Here is a 16,034-nt window from a genome sequence, read left to right as displayed (position 1 = left end):
CACAAGGCCCATGGGCCCAGAGCTGCCGGCAGGACCCCCACACGCATTTGGCCTCCAACCCAGGAGCCGTTACCAGCCCCTGCCCCACTTAGCCTGACCCGGCACCACCGCACCCCCCAGCCCCGCTGCCCGCGAGCGCCGTGACCACCACGACCCCCCTCCTGCCCCAGAGGTGCCAGCACGGCCTGGGCTCTGAAGCTCCTGCTCGTCCCTTCCCTGAAGGGCCGGGGTTTCCACCCGAGCACAGGGCAGCCGCCAGCCCGGACAGCACAGTGGAAGTTTTACTGTAAAGCCCCACAGGGCTCCTTCCCCCACCCGTCGTCCCGCTCCCAGCCCCACGCAGAGCGGCTGCTCGGTGGCAGGACTCGCCCGGGGGCAGGGTCAGCGGGGGTCTCCGAAGGTGGCCCGAAGCCACTGCAGGACGTCGGCCAGGCCGGTGCCGTCGCGAGCGCTGGTCTCCAGCATCGTGATGGGCTGCGTGGCGCAGGCAACGATGTCCTGCATGCGGAACAGCGACTTCATCTCCACCAGCGACATGTAACAGGGCAGGTCACTGCAGCCGAGGGGGGGCTGCGTTAGCCTGCCGTGAGGACTCTCCTGCCCGCCCAGCCCCCCGGCTCAGGGGTCTCTGCAGGCCCAGCCGGCCCGGGGAGTGCGGCAAAGCGCGGCTGCTGCCCCAGGACATGACAGGCTTCCTTGGGCGTCACCTGAAGGACGGGACACGGGAGCCTCTGCAGGCCCTGGCGTGCCCCCGCCGCCCCCACCCTCCGGGCTGACCCCCTCCCTCCTCACATCTTATTGAAGAGGACCAGCACGGGCACGGAGGCGAGCTGCGCTGCGGAGAGGACGGACAGCAGCTGGATGCAGGACGACGAGACCTGGGTGGGGTTGGCGGCGTCGACGACAAACTGGAGGAAGAGAAGGAAGAGCGGCAGTGCCGGTGTGCCGCGGGGCGGCCCCGTGCCTGGCCGGGCACCAGCACCGAGCCCCAGACAATGGGGTGCCCCTCTCCCCACGGTCCCCCCGGCCGGGTCCGTCCCTCGGGGCCGCGGCTCAGCGCGGGGCTGTCACGGCGCACCCGCAGCCACGAGGTCCCCGCTCGGCCGCCGCCGCCCCGGCAGTGCCGCTCACCAGGAGAGCGCTGCACTCGCCGTAGTAGCTGGGCCAGATGGGGCCCATGCAGCCGCCCAGCTCCCGGACCGTCACCTTCCGCGGCAGCCGCAGGTCGGTCAGGTTGGTGCCCACCTGCCGGGACAAGCGGCTCGGCTGAGCGCGGCCGTGCCCACGCACCGGAGCCCCTCGTTGCACCGGGGCTGCCGGCCGGCTCGCGGGCCCCGCCAGGCCCTGCCTACCGTGGGCAGCGTGGCCGGGGGCTTGCCCAGCTCCGCAGCCCCCTCCTCGGCGCTCAGCTGTGCCGCGGGTTAAGGACACGACGGCGCCTGGGAAGGGACGGGGGACGCGGCCCGCTGCCCGCCCGGCCCCCGCCCCGCCGGGACCGCCCGGTTCCCCCCGGTACCCCCGCCCCGCCCCGCCCCGCCCCGCCCCGTCCCCGTCGGATATGGCGGAGCCGCCGGGCCAACAGGCTCTTGCCGCCGCCCGCCGCCCCCAGCAGCAGGCACGTGGGCACGGGCGGCCCCGCGCCCGCCATCCCGCCCCGCCCCGCCGGAAGGAGCCCCGCCCCTGCCGGATGTAGCCCCGCCCCTGCCGGATGTAGCCCCGCCCCTGCCGGATGTAGCCCCGCCCCTGCCGGAAGGCGGAAGCGGAAGCGCCAGCGGAGGGCCAGGCCAGGCCAGGCCGGTGGCGAGGGGACACCATGGGGCGCGGCGGCGGAACCTTCGAGCGGCTCCTCGGTACCGGCCGCAGCTTCCCCTCCCCTCGGGGCGGCGCGGCGGGCGGGGCAGGGGCTGGGCCGGGCCGGGCTGGGGGACGCGCGTCTCGGCCTCGGGAGCCGGGGCCGGGTCGGGGCTGCGGGCCGCCGCCGGGCACAGCGCTGCCTGAGCCGGGGCCGAGGGTCGGTGCCGCCCGGACGGGCGGTGCCGGGCCCGCGGCCCGCAGGAGCTGGTGCGGTGGGTCCGAGGTTACCGAGCGCCCAGGGGCGTCTGAAGGGGAGGAGCTGGTGCGTTCCGGGAGAGATCAGGGTTTAATCCCCGAGTGCCTGCGTCTGGGGCATCGCCGGTGGCCGGGGCGGCTTTCCTGTGAATGCACCAGCAGCTGCAGACCAGAGGCGAGATAAGCAGAACTGCTTAAAGCAGCCTAATAGGTTTATTCCTTGCAGATAAGGCTACGAGCCAGCTTCTGCTGGAGACAGACTGGGAATCCATCCTGCAGATCTGTGACATGATCCGTCAGGGAGATACCCAGTAAGTGCACAGCTCTCCTTGTCTTCGCGAGGCAAAGCGTGAGGGTCTCGGACTTGTTGGCCTGCAGTAGCATGTGTTGTTTGGAAAGACACTGGAAAGGCAGCACGGTGCGCCCTGATGTGTTGAGGTACTCCTCTGACCTCAGGGGTTGTGGCCTGAAATCCACAGAGAAACTCAAGGTTGAATGTACTTATTCCTTCTCTTCCTGGTTTGCCTCGGGGGGGTCGCGTAGACCAAGATCTAACCGTACCTTTGTGTTAGGGTGGGGGTTAGCAGGTTGTCAGCAGCAGGTGGAATCTCCCTTCAGATTCTTGATTTCCTGAGGACTTGTACTCTCTTTCCTTACGCAGAGCAAAATATGCCGTCAATGCTATCAAGAAGAAAGTCAATGACAAGAATCCTCATGTGGCACTCTACGCACTGGAGGTAACGTCAGCTGAAACCGTGAGCACCGCAGGGGCCCAACTCGCAGGTCAGGGAACTTCCGATCTTTTATAAGCCTGGCTCCCAGGCTGCGTAGGCTGCACAGTGTTCCCTGCCCGGGGAGCAGCGGAGTTGTCGCTTGGAGTTCACATCCTCCTGGCTCTAGCGTGGAGGTTTTGTGACTAATCAGCAAGCCGTGGGTTTCGTTCTCTAGTTCTGCCTTGGAGTTAGGAACAGACGAAGCTGGAACTTGAGCTGCTGTCCTGGGGGGTCTGTCTCTGTGTAGCAGAGGTACAAAGGCCACCGTGTAGCTGAAGCGTAGCTTACTCTCCAGTTTGGTGGTGTGGATCTCCCTGGCTTGACTGACACTGCCCTAATGCGACTCATTGCTTAAATCATGCCCCTGTCTTGGTGTGCTGGCTGCAATAACCTGTAACGTGCACTGGGACTCATCACGGGCCGCAGAGAAGGAAGAGAGCGCCAGGCTACTGTTGTCCTTTGCCCTTGCAGGTCATGGAGTCAGTGGTTAAAAACTGCGGCCAAACGGTCCACGACGAGGTGGCCAATAAACAGACTATGGAGGAACTGAAGGAAATACTCAAGGTAAATGTATCTTATTTTAGGGCTGGTTTTGAGTGAGCTTGTAAGAGAAGCAGCAGAAGGAAAAAATGTGTGCATCATCTCTTTCATTCCCTTTGCGTAAGGGACAGAAGGGAAACTGTTCGGAAACGCGTTTCAGAAAAGAGCAAACTGTATGGTGTGATGTGAAGGGATGAGCGTAGGGAGCTAAGGAGTACCTGCTAGGGAGAGATGTTGTGGGAGCAAAGGTAATGTTTGGCTATACTGTGAAGTGGGGTGGGAATGTGCTGCAAAGGCCTAGCCATTTCATGGTGAACGCTCCTGGGTGCCACGCTTTGCTTGGCTTAAGACAGCAATGGAAAACAGAGATGATGGTTCGGACCTGAGCAGCAGTGAAGTGAATTCCCTTCCCGTAGTACAGTGTGAGAGACACAGGAAAGTAAAGCAGCAAAGTAAAAACTGGCAGAAGCTTCCTCTTTATCGTGGCTTTTTCACTGGCCTGTGGAATTGTTTGAGGAGCTTTGCAGGATCTAGATCTGGCTGTTTTCACTGGCAAGCTGTCACTTGCCAGTTTGATGTAACATGATGCCTGCAGGAGCTGTGTGTGTCTGGAGACTGGAGACTTCCACAAATGAAGTGGAAATGTGAACTTCTGTCTCCAGCTCCCAGCCCCAGAGCAGCAGTGCCCAGACGAGAGCTTGTTGGAGTACTGCTGTTCCTTCCTTACAGCCTCCCTCTTCTGCCAGAAATAGACGACCAGATGACCCAGATATTTGGTGAATGAGCTGTGTGAGTCCCATCATCTCGCACACCCTAGCAGGGTGTCTCTCTCCTGACAGCTTCCTGCTAGGGCTGACTCAGTCTCCGTGCAGGATCTTCTACTGATACAGGAACACTGCTGCAATGTGACGGCCAGGTGTAGTAGCGCAGCCACTCTGAGTGCCGAGGAGATCAGATAAGATCAGATCAAGAGTTTTTGTGGTTCTCTCCAGTCCTTGTCTGCCCTGGTAGTTTCATAACTGCTGCAGACCCATTCTCCTCCTACACTTGGAACTTTCCTGCTTGTGAATGTCCAGTGCTGCTAAAATGGCCTGAGTTCTGATGGAGTTCAGGGCTGTGACATTTGTGGAATGCAGGATTTTGCCAAATCTTCTAGAAATTTGGAGCCCCAGGAATTGTCAGTAAGTCACGCTGTGTGGGCTGAGCTCTCGGCTGAAACAGGAGCTTGACAATGCCCCTCCGCTCCCTGAGGGATTTCTGGAGCAGCGGGTCATGTGAATGTGTGATGACTTGGTCAGATGATGACAGGGTTGCTCTCGAGGCAGGCTTGCAAGTTTCCTCCAGCTCCTTGACCTGTGATACTACCACCCCTGCCTCCAAGGGGCAGGCTGCCCAGCTGTCCTCACCGCGTCACGTCCTGAGGCAGCTCTGGGTGTTGCTGGCTGGAGGTGCTGGCAGCCGGGCACCAGCACCCTCCAGACACCCTGCAGCTGTGAGCTGGAGGTGCCCTGTGGGCGCTCGGGTGAGGCAGGCTGTGCTGCTCTGCCCAGCTGGGTAGCTGTAGGTCTCGCAACTTCCTGAGTGCGAGACGAGCAACTCTTGTGAGGAGGTGGACAAAGATGTTGGGCCGGCCAGCGGTCCTGCCTGCCCTGGGGAGCGACCGTGCGAGTCCCTGTGGGTGTTTTCTCAAAGCATCGTAACCAAACCCCTTTTCAAGGTGGTCTGTGCTGCTCTGAAGGACGTTTTCTTGTTCCTGCCGGAGGGGGGAAGTGGAGAAACTGAAGGAGTCTGTAGTTCCTTGCTGTGAACTGTCCTTATTGCAGCTTTCTGATAGCTCATACCACGCACAAGTACTCTAAAGACTCTCTTTCCATGAATGGTATTTCCAGCTTCTCTTCTGGAGGATTCACACCATCCTTTGGGTTTCAAGGTCTTTTTCTCAGATTTTTTTTTTTCCTCCCTTTCTGTGCAGAGGCAAGTGGAGACAAGTGTCCGCAGTAAGATCCTGTACCTTATCCAGGCCTGGGCTCACGCCTTCCGCAATGAACCCAAGTACAAGGTGGTGCAGGACACCTATCAGATAATGAAGGTTGAAGGTGAGGACTCTGTGGGTGGACAGTTGGCCAAGCAGCTCTGCTCTGGAGGAGCCTTGCAGGAGAAGGAATGGGTGTCAGGACCATGCCTGAGCTTTTTCTTGGTGTCTGATACCCGATGAACCTCTTGGCATGACTGAATCCCGCTGCAGAGAGAGGACAGCCCCATTGTCCCAGGATCAGGGGCTGCCTTGCTCTGGGCCTCCAGCCCAGCTAGCAGCTAAGGGTTGGCAGTGACACCTGAAAAGCTAGAGCTGCAAACGGTCTTCATGAAACTAGCAGCAAATCAGCGCGTCCTCTGGGAAGGGATTTGCAGTGGGGCGGTTCTTTCCTCCCAGGCTTTCGGCAGTACTTCCAGGATGGATCCAGGCTCCCGCTTGCCAACAGAGTACGTCGGTGTGGCACTTTCCCTCCTGTCCCAGGAATGGCAGTGTTCCCTGTGAGGGAAGGGACATGCTGCTGTCTCTGCGTCTTTCTGGGCATCAGAACCTCCGTGGGCTGTGGCAAAGCCTGGAGGTCCCGGTCCCCTGCCGAGCTGGCATTGCCACACGCTTGCCGTTCCAGGGGTGAGACTGAACACCCCGTCTGCCCCTGCAGTGGGCTTTTTTCCCCTCCATGCTGAGTTCAAGTTCTTGAGAAATAAGCCTTATCCAAAGGGATCTGGTGTCCCTCGCAGGTGTATAAGGGAAACCCGTAGGGGATTGTCCTGCGCGCTCAAGAGCACGGCCAAGAGCCTGCTGCTTTGTAGACAGCAGCAAGTGCTGTGCGGGCGTTGGCCTCTGGCCTGCAGGAGGAGGATTGCTGTTAGTTGTGTCAGAGTCAGATGGTGCTGAGGGCAGGCGTGCTGAGCTGGATGTGACGGCACGAGGCTGTAGGCCTCCCTGTGCGGAGTAGCCCTTTTGCAACAGAACGCTGTCATTTCTCCTGCAGGTCACGTGTTCCCGGAGTTCAAAGAGAGCGATGCCATGTTTGCTGCAGAAAGGGTGAGGTCTGCTGGTGGGGAGGGAGTTGGCCCTGCAGGACAGACCCTGCTCTCCTGTCCCCTTCCTACCAAACCTTCAGTTCTTGCATTCCTCCATTTCATGCAGATTAGAGACCTTGCTGGGTATGTGCTGCTCCCAGCTGTCGCGCAGGCAGTTCTGGGGTGGCATACAGCAATTTAGCCTAAAACTACCAGAAGGAGGGGAGAATTGACTGGGACAGGGAGTTAGTCTCATCTTACCCTACTTGGTGGTCTTCCAGCAGCATGGCAGTCTGAACATGGCAGTAGGGCATTGCTAAAGCGATTGCTGTGCAGACACGTTCCTAGAAAATCTCTTGCTGACTGGGAAGCATCACAGTCTCTAGGAACACAAGAGGAGATAACTTGTGGGGGTTAATATTTCCTGTTGAGCTCCAAATGCTTCCCATCTCCCCCATTCATGAGAGTGCCTTAGTCAGCCATAGGAGCTCCTGAAGGGCTCAGTGGAGATACTCCCCTTGAGACTCGACTCCCCTCCTTACACAAGTGTCCTTAACCCTGACAGGCTCCAGACTGGGTCGATGCTGAGGAGTGTCACAGATGTCGGGTGCAGTTTGGCGTTGTGACACGGAAGGTGGGTGCCGCTCCTGCCCCTCTGGGTTCCCTGGTCCTGCACGGGCCCCCGGGACGTGCAGGACTCCCCAAGCCTGCGTTGAAGTGTGTCGGGGCTGGACTGTGTTCCTTGGCTGCTGGCAGGGAAGTGCCAGGAGTAGTGTCTGAGTGATGCCTAACAGTGAAGGAGCGTCTTGGTACCACACTGATGTCTCCCACCCTTTGCAGCATCATTGCAGGGCCTGCGGGCAGATCTTCTGTGGCAAATGCTCCTCCAAGTATTCCACCATCCCCAAGTTCGGGATTGAGAAGGAAGTGAGAGTCTGCGAGCCCTGTTACGAGCATCTCAACAAGTCAGTACCCTTTGTGGTGTGTTTCTTTGCCTGCAACAGCTGGGAGTGTGGGGGGGAGAAGCTTGGTGTGGAGCCACCTTTCTGCAGACCAGAGCAAGGGTTTCCCAAGCTGCGCAGGCCAGGCTGGGTTCCCTTCCTTCCTGGGAACGTGGTTTACAGCTGTAGTGTTGTGCAGGGCTGGGGCTCCACTGCAGAGGAAGGAGCATTCAGTCTGTTGTTGCCTTTATCCAACTGCAGGAAAGCTGAGGGGAAAGCTGCTGCCACCTCCGAACTGCCCCCCGAGTACCTGACCAGCCCCCTCTCCCAGCAGTCCCAGGTGGGTGGCTGCCCTGCAGGTGATCCAGTGATCCTGACTGCTCGTTGATCCCTTTGCTGACCACCTCCTCATCTTTCTGCCTGCAGCTGCCTCCAAAGCGTGATGAGACAGCTCTGCAAGAGGAGGAAGAGCTCCAGCTAGCTATTGCCTTGTCTCAGTCGGAGGCCGAGGAGAAGGAGAGAATGGTTTGTGCCCTGCTTGGCATCTGGAGGGGTTGTTGCCATACAGCCCAGCTGTGCTGGGCATCTCCTAGCTGTGCAGTAACAGATCTCTAGGCACGTCTTAGTGTGAGTTGCAGGGCCTGTGGATTAAGAGGGTGAAAGCAGAGCCAGGCATGTGCTGTGCCCCAGTCCCAAATCTTGGAAGCAGGCTGAGCCCAAGCTGCCAGCCCTGGGGCACACTGGCCTGCGGGAACTGTGCAAAGCGGGAGGCTGGGTCTGCCGGCCGTGCCTGGCCATCACTAGGAACTTCCAGATTTGGAGGAGTCTGGACAGTCCCTGAGCTGACCTTTTTTTTTTTTTTTTTTTTCTTTTTTGCAGAGGCAGAAAACAACCTACTCCATGTACCCAAAGGCTGAACCCACACCTGTCACGTCATCGGCTCCCCCAGTCAGCACACTCTATTCCCCACCCGTGGTACGTTCATGGGAGCCCCTGAATGTGAAGTGGGTGGACACGGGCCACTTCCCTAGCCTGAATCTGCCCTGCTTGGCTCAGATTTAATCCCTGTTCTGAGAGAAGAGATTTGCCCCATTCAGTCTCTTGCTCTTTCACAGCACTACTGTGTTTTCAGCAAGAAGGTCTGTACTCAGCCGGCATTTAGGTGCCTGTGCTGCAGCATGGCTGGCTGAAGGAGACGGCTGTCCCCTCTCAGTCTCTTGCTGGTGCTCAGCACTGGTGGCTGTGCATGGCCAGGTCTGAGCAGGACACCTGTGTGGGAAATGTGGGTCTCTAGTTTCTCTGAACCAGATTTCCTTGTTTTTCTTTTTCAGAATTCCTCTGCTCCCTTGGCTGAGGACATTGACCCGGAGGTAAGGATCCAGGCCTTACTTGTCCACAGCACAGGCTCACTCCCAGCGGGGCTGCGATGCTCATCTTCCTTCTCTCTCTGGCAGCTGGCTCGGTACCTGAACCGCAACTACTGGGAGAAGAAACAAGAGGAAGTTCGGAAGAGCCCCACCCCGTCAGCACCTCTGTCCCTCACAGAGCCAGCTGCTCAGCCTGGGGAAGCCCACCCTGCCCCGCTCGGCGTTGTTGAGGTAGGAGGGGGCCTGGACCTGTGGCTGGCAGCTCCTGAGGGGTGCCCGAGTCCGTGCAGCCCGGTCATGTGGCTCTGCAGGCTTGCTGCTGCCTCTCAGCATGGCAGCATTGAGGCTGACTGGCTGCCCTGTCCTTCCAGCAGCAGTACCAGAACGGCGAGTCTGAGGAGAACCACGAGCAGTTCCTGAAGGCGCTGCAGAATGCGGTCACCACGTTTGTCAACCGCATGAAGAGCAACCACATGCGGGGCCGCAGCATCACCAATGACTCTGCCGTACTGTCCCTCTTCCAGTCCATCAACAACATGCACCCCCAGCTGCTGGAGCTGCTCAACCAGCTGGACGAGCGCAGGCGTACGTGGGGGCTGCCCGGCCGGGGGCATGGGCGGGCATCCTGGGGAGGAACGGGCGGCTGCTGGGGCTTCCCCCAGAGCCAGGGTTCAGCATTCCCATGACGCGGCCTCTCTGGAGAGAAGCCAGCGCAGCGTGCAGGGGGGTCCGAGTGCTCTGCCCCAAGAGGGTCCTGAGGCTCTTTCCCCTCTCCAGTGTACTACGAAGGGCTGCAGGACAAACTGGCCCAGATCCGGGATGCGCGTGGGGCTCTGAATGCGCTGCGGGAGGAGCATCGGGAGAAGCTGCGCCGCGCAGCGGAGGAGGCAGAGCGCCAGCGCCAGATCCAGCTGGCCCAGAAGCTGGAGATCATGAGGCAGAAGAAGCAGGTGGGGCAGGGAAGCGTTTCCAGGCTGTCTGGGGCCATCAGCCAGCAGGCCTGCCTGCACCTTGGGCCGGCCCAGAGCTGGCAGGGATGGCTGCCCTGGCAGGAGGGGCTGCTGCGGTGTCCCAGCTTCTAGCCGTCACGGCCCTGTTCCCGCAGGAATACCTGGAGATGCAGCGTCAGTTGGCCATCCAGCGACTGCAGGAGCAGGAGAAGGAGAGGCAGATGCGCCTGGAACAGCAGAAGCAGACCATCCAGATGAGAGCCCAGATGCCAGCCTTCTCGCTGCCATATGCCCAAGTACGGCTGCTGGGCCAGAGACCCTCCCGCCATGTCCCAGGGGATGCGGCCTCAAGCTTGCTTGTCTTCCCTCAACAGCTCCAGGCCATGCCCACGGCCAGTGGGGTGATCTACCAGCCCTCTGGGCCCACCAGCTTCCCTGGCACCTTCAGCCCGGCCGGCTCCGTGGAGGGCTCTCCCATGCACAGTGTGTACATGAACCAGGCAGCCCAAGGGGGCACAGGGCCGTACACCGCGATGCCCGTCACAGGGACAGGTACGTCGGCTGGCTGGTCCCACGTGGGCAGAGGCTGAGTGCCAGGTGGTAGTTTCAGTGTGTGCCCTCTCTGCCCAGATCCCAGCATGGTGAACGCCTACATGTACCAGCCGGGGGCAGGCAGCGGGCAGGCAGCTCAGCAGGGGCAGGCGGTGCCCACCACCACCCCTGCGTACTCGTCCTACCAGCCAACTCCAACGCAGGGCTACCAGGCAAGTGAGGGCAGAGCAGCTGGCGGCCAGCTGGGGTGAGGGCTGGGGCGTTCTGGGGGGCCGGCACAGCTCACCCCGTCTCAGTGATGGGATTTCTGAGTGGGAGGAGAAAGGGCTGGTTGGTGCCAGATCTCTGGATCCGCTGCTGCTCTTGCCTTGGGCGTGGGTTGGGGTCAGAGCCAGTTCGGGGCTTCCCATGGCGCAAAGGGAAGGCGACACACTGGTTCCAGTGGAGCGAGGAGAGTGGTGCTGGTCCTGGGGCCTTGGTTTGAGATGCGCCATTGCTGCCTGCACCCCCTCTCACCAGCCTCTCTTCCCCAGAGCGCACCCTCGCAGTCGCAGAGCATCCCGGCCATCTCCCAGGCCCCCCAGTCAGGTGCCATGGGCTATATGGGCAGCCAGTCCGTCTCCATGGGGTACCAGCCCTACGGCATGCAGGTGAGCGCTCCCTGCCCCGTGGGCACGGGGGGACGAGGGGCGGTGGGATCCAGCCTGCGCTGCTGGCGGCAGGGAAGGGAGAGGCCTGGTGGAAGCTGTGGGCCATCCCCTCTGGCCTGTGCGGCCCCCAGCCCCTCTGACGGCTCCCCCCTCGCTCCCCCAGGGCCTCATGTCCGCCCTGCCGGGCCAGGAAGCCGCGCTGAGCAGCCTGCCGGCCCAGCAGTCCTACCTGCCCGGGCAGCAGCCCCTCTACCAACAGGTGAGCACTGCCCGCCCCGGGGGGTTGGGGTCCCGGGGGGGGGCTGCGTTCGCTAACGGAGCTGCCCCGTCTGTTCCAGATGGCGTCTGCTGGAGGGGCCCCCCAGCAGCAACCGCCCCAGCCGGCACCCGCCGCCGTGCAGCCGCCCCCGGGCAGCGGAGAGGCCCAGCTCATCTCGTTTGACTGACGGCCCGGGAGCGGGGCGTCCCGTCTAACACTACTCTTCATCCCGAATCACTTCGCTACTTCAACTACTCGTTCTGCCCCCTCGGCCCCCCGCGGGGCCCAGCAGCAGGAGCGCGGCCCTCCTCCCCCCTCCCTGGGGCCGCTTTCCCCCGGGGCGGGCAGGGCCCGGCCGGCAGCTCGGGGCCCTTGGCTCGGCCGGGCGGGGCTGTGGCCCGGGCCCGAGGGCGCAGCGCTGCCAGCCGGCCCCTGCCCCGCTCCCCGGGCACCGCGCTGTCCGGCGCCAGCTTCGCCCTGTCCCGCCCCCGCCGTGCCCGGTTCCCCCCCCCCCCCCCCCCCGCGCCCTCTCCCTTCCCTGCCCGGGGCCCGCCCGTGTCCCCGCGGCGCAGTCGCTGCCCTCCCCGCTCTTCGCGGGGGAGACCGAGCGCGAACGATGATAATAAAGTGTTCGGAACGAGCTGCGGCCTGGCGTGACTGGGGGGACGGGGCGGGGGGGGGGCAGCGGTCCGGGAACCGCGCCGGGGGCCGGGGCCTACCGGGGCGAGCGAGTCCCGGCGGACCCGGCGGCTAGAGCGCCGCCCCCACCATCGAGACGAGGCGCCGGAGCCTAGCACGGCCGAGCGCGGCGCGGGGGCCGCCGGGACCATCGAGCGCGGGGCAGAGCGCCGCCGTGTCCTCTGCGGCCGCCATGCTGCCCGCCGCCCGCGCGCTGCCGCCGCGCCTGCCCCGCCGCCCTCCGCCCGCCTGGCGCTGGGGCACGGCCGGGCCGCCCGCCGCGGGCCTGCGGGCGCTGGGCACGGGCCGAGCGCGGCGCTCGGAGGCGCTGGCCGGGGCGCCGCTGGACACGGCCGCCAAGGAGTACTCGCCCAAGGTGCGGCAGCTGGTGCGGGACATCGCGGGGCTGACGCTGCTGGAGGTGGCCGACCTCAACGCGCTCCTCAAGGTGGGTGGCGAGGGGCGGCGCGGCCCGGCCCGGCTCATCCCGGCCCGGCTCATCCCGGCCCGGCCCGGCCCGCGTGCGCCGTCTCACCGGCCGCCGGTGCCGCTGCTCTTCCCGCAGGAGACGCTGAAGATCCCGGACGTGGGGGTGATGCCGGCGGCGGCGGCCGCCTCCCTCCTGCCCTCCCAGGCGGCTCCACAGGTACCGGGATCCCCGGGGGGGGGGTCGGGGCGGCGGGAGTTGGGTCCCGGTGGCTCCGTGTCGGCCTTGCGGGTCCCCACGTGTGGGGGGGCGGGGGAGGAGAAGCCCCGTGGCCCTGGCCGGGCGTCTTCACCGAGCTCTGGCTGCTTCCAGGAGGAGGAGGAGGCGGTCCCGCTCAAGAAGGAGAAAACACATTTCACTGTCCGGCTGACGGAGCTGAAACCCGCTGACAAGGTGAAGCTGATCAAGGAGGTGAAGAACTTTGTCCCGGGAGTGAACCTCGTGCAGGTGAGGAGGGGCTGCCCCGTGGCCCCAGCCGCCCGCTGCATCGCCCCCAAGCCCGGACGGGTTCTGAAGCACATTGCAAGCGGTGGCCTCGGTTCTCCATTCAAAAGGGTGCCTGGATTTCCGTGTCCAGCAGAACAGCCTGCCTGTGCACACACCTCAGTGCAAAGATGCGGGCGAGGTGTAGAGCGGGAGTTGGCCGTGTCAGTTTGTCTGGCGTTGCTTAGAGAAGGCTGGTCCCTCCCGGCTCTGCTGTGCGGAGAACTGCTGAGCCTCTAGCAGAAGCGGTGGGATGAAGGAGGAGGCTCAGAGCAAAGACCTCAAAGTCCTCCAAGTGCCAGCCTTGCCTTCTCCAAATCTAAGAGCTACTGTGGGCTTTCCTGCAGAACTCGGGAGTGGCCAGGATTCTTCTTTACAGCTGGATTTGGCTTGCCTCTCCCTTGGCTATTTCTGACTTTAGACAAGTTTCTCTAATCCACACATCTTGCAATCCACACTTCCAGTGCTTCTCAGCGCTCTTCTTTTTGTAGGTGATGCCTCAAAAAGGGGAGACGGGCCTCTCGCAGTCCTCCGCAGTGTCTGAGCTCATACCCTTGAGCGATGATGTAGGCTCAGAACAAAGAACGGGTGATACAGCTGCTACTGTGGAAGCATTTAACTTGCTTCAGTTCACCACTGGATGATGCTTTCGTATCTCAGGGATAATAGTAGCACTTTCTATTTATCCACTTGAAAGGAAGAAACGTTGAGCATTGTAAAATCTGCTCGTATTCATAGCCCGGGATATCAGAAGGATTTGCAGAAAATCTTCTGACCCGTTCATACCAATGTATTGCAAAGCAAACAATTCAGTAACAAACTCTAGTGGCAGAGACATGAGTTTCATTGGCCCACTGGGATAATTAACTGACTGTCTAGCTTGATTAGTCTGGTGCTTGTTTATCCGTTATCAGTCCCAAGCAAACATTAAAATACCTAAGCCCCGTAACGGACACGATCAGCGGGTAATTAAAAACCATCTGGAGAACTAATGCTAAACCAGCTTGGCTGAGCACAGAGAACCTGCCGAACAGGCTGGTTACAGTTCCAGTGTAGTTACAAGGTTAGGTGCAGGTTATGGCGGGTAAGCTTTGTCAAGCGTGACTTACCCAGCGTATTTTGGTTAAAACACGCACATACAAAACAAACTGCTGCTGAAGGTTGGTTCTGTCTACAGAGGTCGTATTCAAAGTGTAGCTGATGCGTTTTTATTGTCAATTTTATTGCCATCCAGTTGAGGCGTTTTTAATGAGACTTGCAGGGAATCTACTTATTCTTGGCCTGTAAGGCTGCTAATGATTTGGAAGAAAGCACTGCTAGTCAAATCTTTGGGTGTTGGGTGCTGATGTGACTTGAACAGGACAGTCCTACAGAAATGACTGCTTGGTGAGGCAGGCGCATCACCAGCACAAGCTGAACTCGAATCTGTTTGCACCTCTGAAAGCTTGTTCAGAGCCGGCCCGGCAGACGCTTACCTCGCATCTTCACCACGCCGGGCTGGCATCCCTGTACGCTGCGGCTGGGATTGGAAACGCATTGCCTCTCTGCCCAGCAGCCGTTACTGCGCAGGTCTGGCTTGGCTCGGGCCCTGCTCCTCCTCCCGCTGGGAGCTCTGAACGGCTGCTTCCTTTGAGCCAGGCTGCTTTAGAACAGAAGTTAAGCATTAGCGAGCAAGGACCTTAAATGAATAACCGTGATTGTGTTCCCTGCCCTCGTCACAGCAAGCCAGAACAGGCTCCTGTCCAGATGCTGTCCTGGGCTCTGGTGGGCGAAGGCGCGCCTGCCCTGCCGCACAGCTGCGCCTTCTCATCCCTACCAAAAGAAGTATTTTCTGCTGCCACAGACGCATTGTCTGCTGCACCCAACAGGAATTAAAACAACAAAACCTTCTTTCTGTCAGCAATGGTCAATCTGTTGGGTGTGAAATACGTGCAGTGCCATGCAGCAGAGAGCTGGCGGCAGCTCTTCCCCGCAGGAACCTCCCCGGGCTTCGCTTCTGAGGAGCCGAGTAGCTTTGTTGCTGCTGCTTGGTGTTGGAGCAAGAGCATCTGACTGCAGCAGGGGCTCACCCTCCCAGGCTCCCTTCCCTGTCTGCACAGCAGTACTATAGGAAGTCCCTTTAAATCAGTTGAACAGCTTTTCAGTTTGCCTTAAATATTGTGGTACTGCGTAGTACCAATAGTTTTGTATAAAAAGTCCTGAAAATACCAAGATTGTGTTGTCAAGCATAGTCTGTTCTGGAACTCTTCTTTTACCTGGTACAGCAGACTCTCTGTCTTGCCCAGCACAGCTGCGTACGAACCCTGAGATGGCCTCTCCTCCCCGCTGGCGGAAATATGTGAACCAAAACATTTGGCAGAAAAAAAATCAACCCAACGAGGCCGGTAGCTGCCTTGGCAGGTCGCTGCACGGTGGCTCGGTGTGCGTCCCAGGCACCTTCCCAGACCGGGACTGCACCTCTGGGAGCACCATGCGCGTCGTGGGAGGAATGTACGGGCGATTACTCAGGGCTGTAGTGGATGTGCCGTCACTTGCAGCCAGGTTTGGATATCTTCCAGCAGGATGTGCTGTAGTTTAAGTAAAAGTCTTGGGTTTTAGACCAGTCACTGAGTTTCCCTGGTCTGCTTATGCTGAGGTCAGGCTCATGGCTCTAAATCTGTTAATCCAGTTAGCAAAAGCCAAGTTTACAAGTCTCGTACTTTGTCCTTCCCACAGGCAAAGAAGCTGGTGGAGTCCCTTCCGCAGGAGATCAAGGCTAACGCTTCCAAGGAGGAAGCAGAGAAGATCAAAGCAGCACTGGAGGCAGCAGGAGGGACTGTGGTTCTGGAGTAAACAGCCCTGTCTCACCACGGAGGGACTGGCACGACGGCAGCCTTCCCCGCTGCCGCCTGCCCGGGTGCTGGCCGCTGCCGGAACCGGGTTCCGGATGTTTCCGAGTGCGAGTTGTCCCCTAATCGTGCGGTGGGAATGCTCTCTCGAAGCGATCCGGTGCGAGAATGCCGTACCTTTTGGCGAGGCTGCTGCCTAGTTCTGACATCGCAATGAACTCTACCTTCATAAATGTCAAAAAAAAAAAAAAAAATCTCTAAAAATGGTTAACCTCTCAAAAATCAACCCTGCCTCATCGTTCACGCGCTCCCGGCGCTGCCAGGACCCACCGCGCCTCGCGCCGCCCTCCCTGCTCGAGCCGCTTGGTGCTGCCACCTCCGTACCGCGCGCCGTTAATTATTTACGGTTAATTATTAACGCCG

General features: G+C 60.6%; 3 protein-coding genes across 4 annotated transcripts; 2 read left to right on the top strand and 1 right to left on the bottom strand.

Moving 5' to 3' along the window:
- Positions 1-263: 263 nt before the first annotated feature.
- Positions 264-1,676, bottom strand: ARL16 (ARF like GTPase 16). The gene is made up of 5 exons (XM_075770294.1): positions 1,562-1,676; positions 1,353-1,412; positions 1,132-1,245; positions 793-908; positions 264-553 (listed from the first exon to the last, which is right to left on the bottom strand). Exons 1-5 carry the CDS (start codon positions 1,646-1,648, stop codon positions 382-384), a joined length of 549 nt encoding a protein of 182 aa, XP_075626409.1. The 5' UTR covers positions 1,649-1,676; the 3' UTR covers positions 264-381.
- A 34-nt stretch (positions 1,677-1,710) lies between these two features.
- Positions 1,711-11,775, top strand: HGS (hepatocyte growth factor-regulated tyrosine kinase substrate). Of its 2 annotated transcripts, none has more exons than XM_075770292.1 (21): positions 1,711-1,850; positions 2,276-2,360; positions 2,711-2,786; positions 3,294-3,386; positions 5,335-5,458; positions 6,386-6,438; positions 6,982-7,050; positions 7,257-7,381; positions 7,619-7,697; positions 7,784-7,882; positions 8,237-8,332; positions 8,689-8,727; positions 8,812-8,955; positions 9,099-9,309; positions 9,502-9,674; positions 9,830-9,970; positions 10,049-10,226; positions 10,305-10,438; positions 10,760-10,876; positions 11,040-11,135; positions 11,215-11,775. In XM_075770292.1, exons 1-21 carry the CDS (start codon positions 1,814-1,816, stop codon positions 11,320-11,322), a joined length of 2,277 nt encoding a protein of 758 aa, XP_075626407.1. In that variant the 5' UTR covers positions 1,711-1,813; the 3' UTR covers positions 11,323-11,775. The 2 variants fall into 2 exon arrangements, with proteins under 2 accessions (XP_075626407.1, XP_075626406.1); XM_075770291.1 differs by having other exon boundaries at positions 9,096-9,309.
- A 185-nt stretch (positions 11,776-11,960) lies between these two features.
- MRPL12 (mitochondrial ribosomal protein L12) lies at positions 11,961-15,897 on the top strand. Its single transcript, XM_075770293.1, has 4 exons — positions 11,961-12,261; positions 12,379-12,459; positions 12,613-12,747; positions 15,499-15,897. Exons 1-4 carry the CDS (start codon positions 12,007-12,009, stop codon positions 15,613-15,615), a joined length of 588 nt encoding a protein of 195 aa, XP_075626408.1. The 5' UTR covers positions 11,961-12,006; the 3' UTR covers positions 15,616-15,897.
- Positions 15,898-16,034: the final 137 nt, after the last annotated feature.

Source organism: Balearica regulorum, chromosome 18 (genome assembly GCF_011004875.1).
Source record: "Balearica regulorum gibbericeps isolate bBalReg1 chromosome 18, bBalReg1.pri, whole genome shotgun sequence".
NCBI classification, from domain to species: domain Eukaryota; kingdom Metazoa; phylum Chordata; class Aves; order Gruiformes; family Gruidae; genus Balearica; species Balearica regulorum.
The sequence above is the reverse complement of the archived record's forward strand: the minus strand, read 5'-3'. Positions and strand labels throughout refer to the sequence as shown.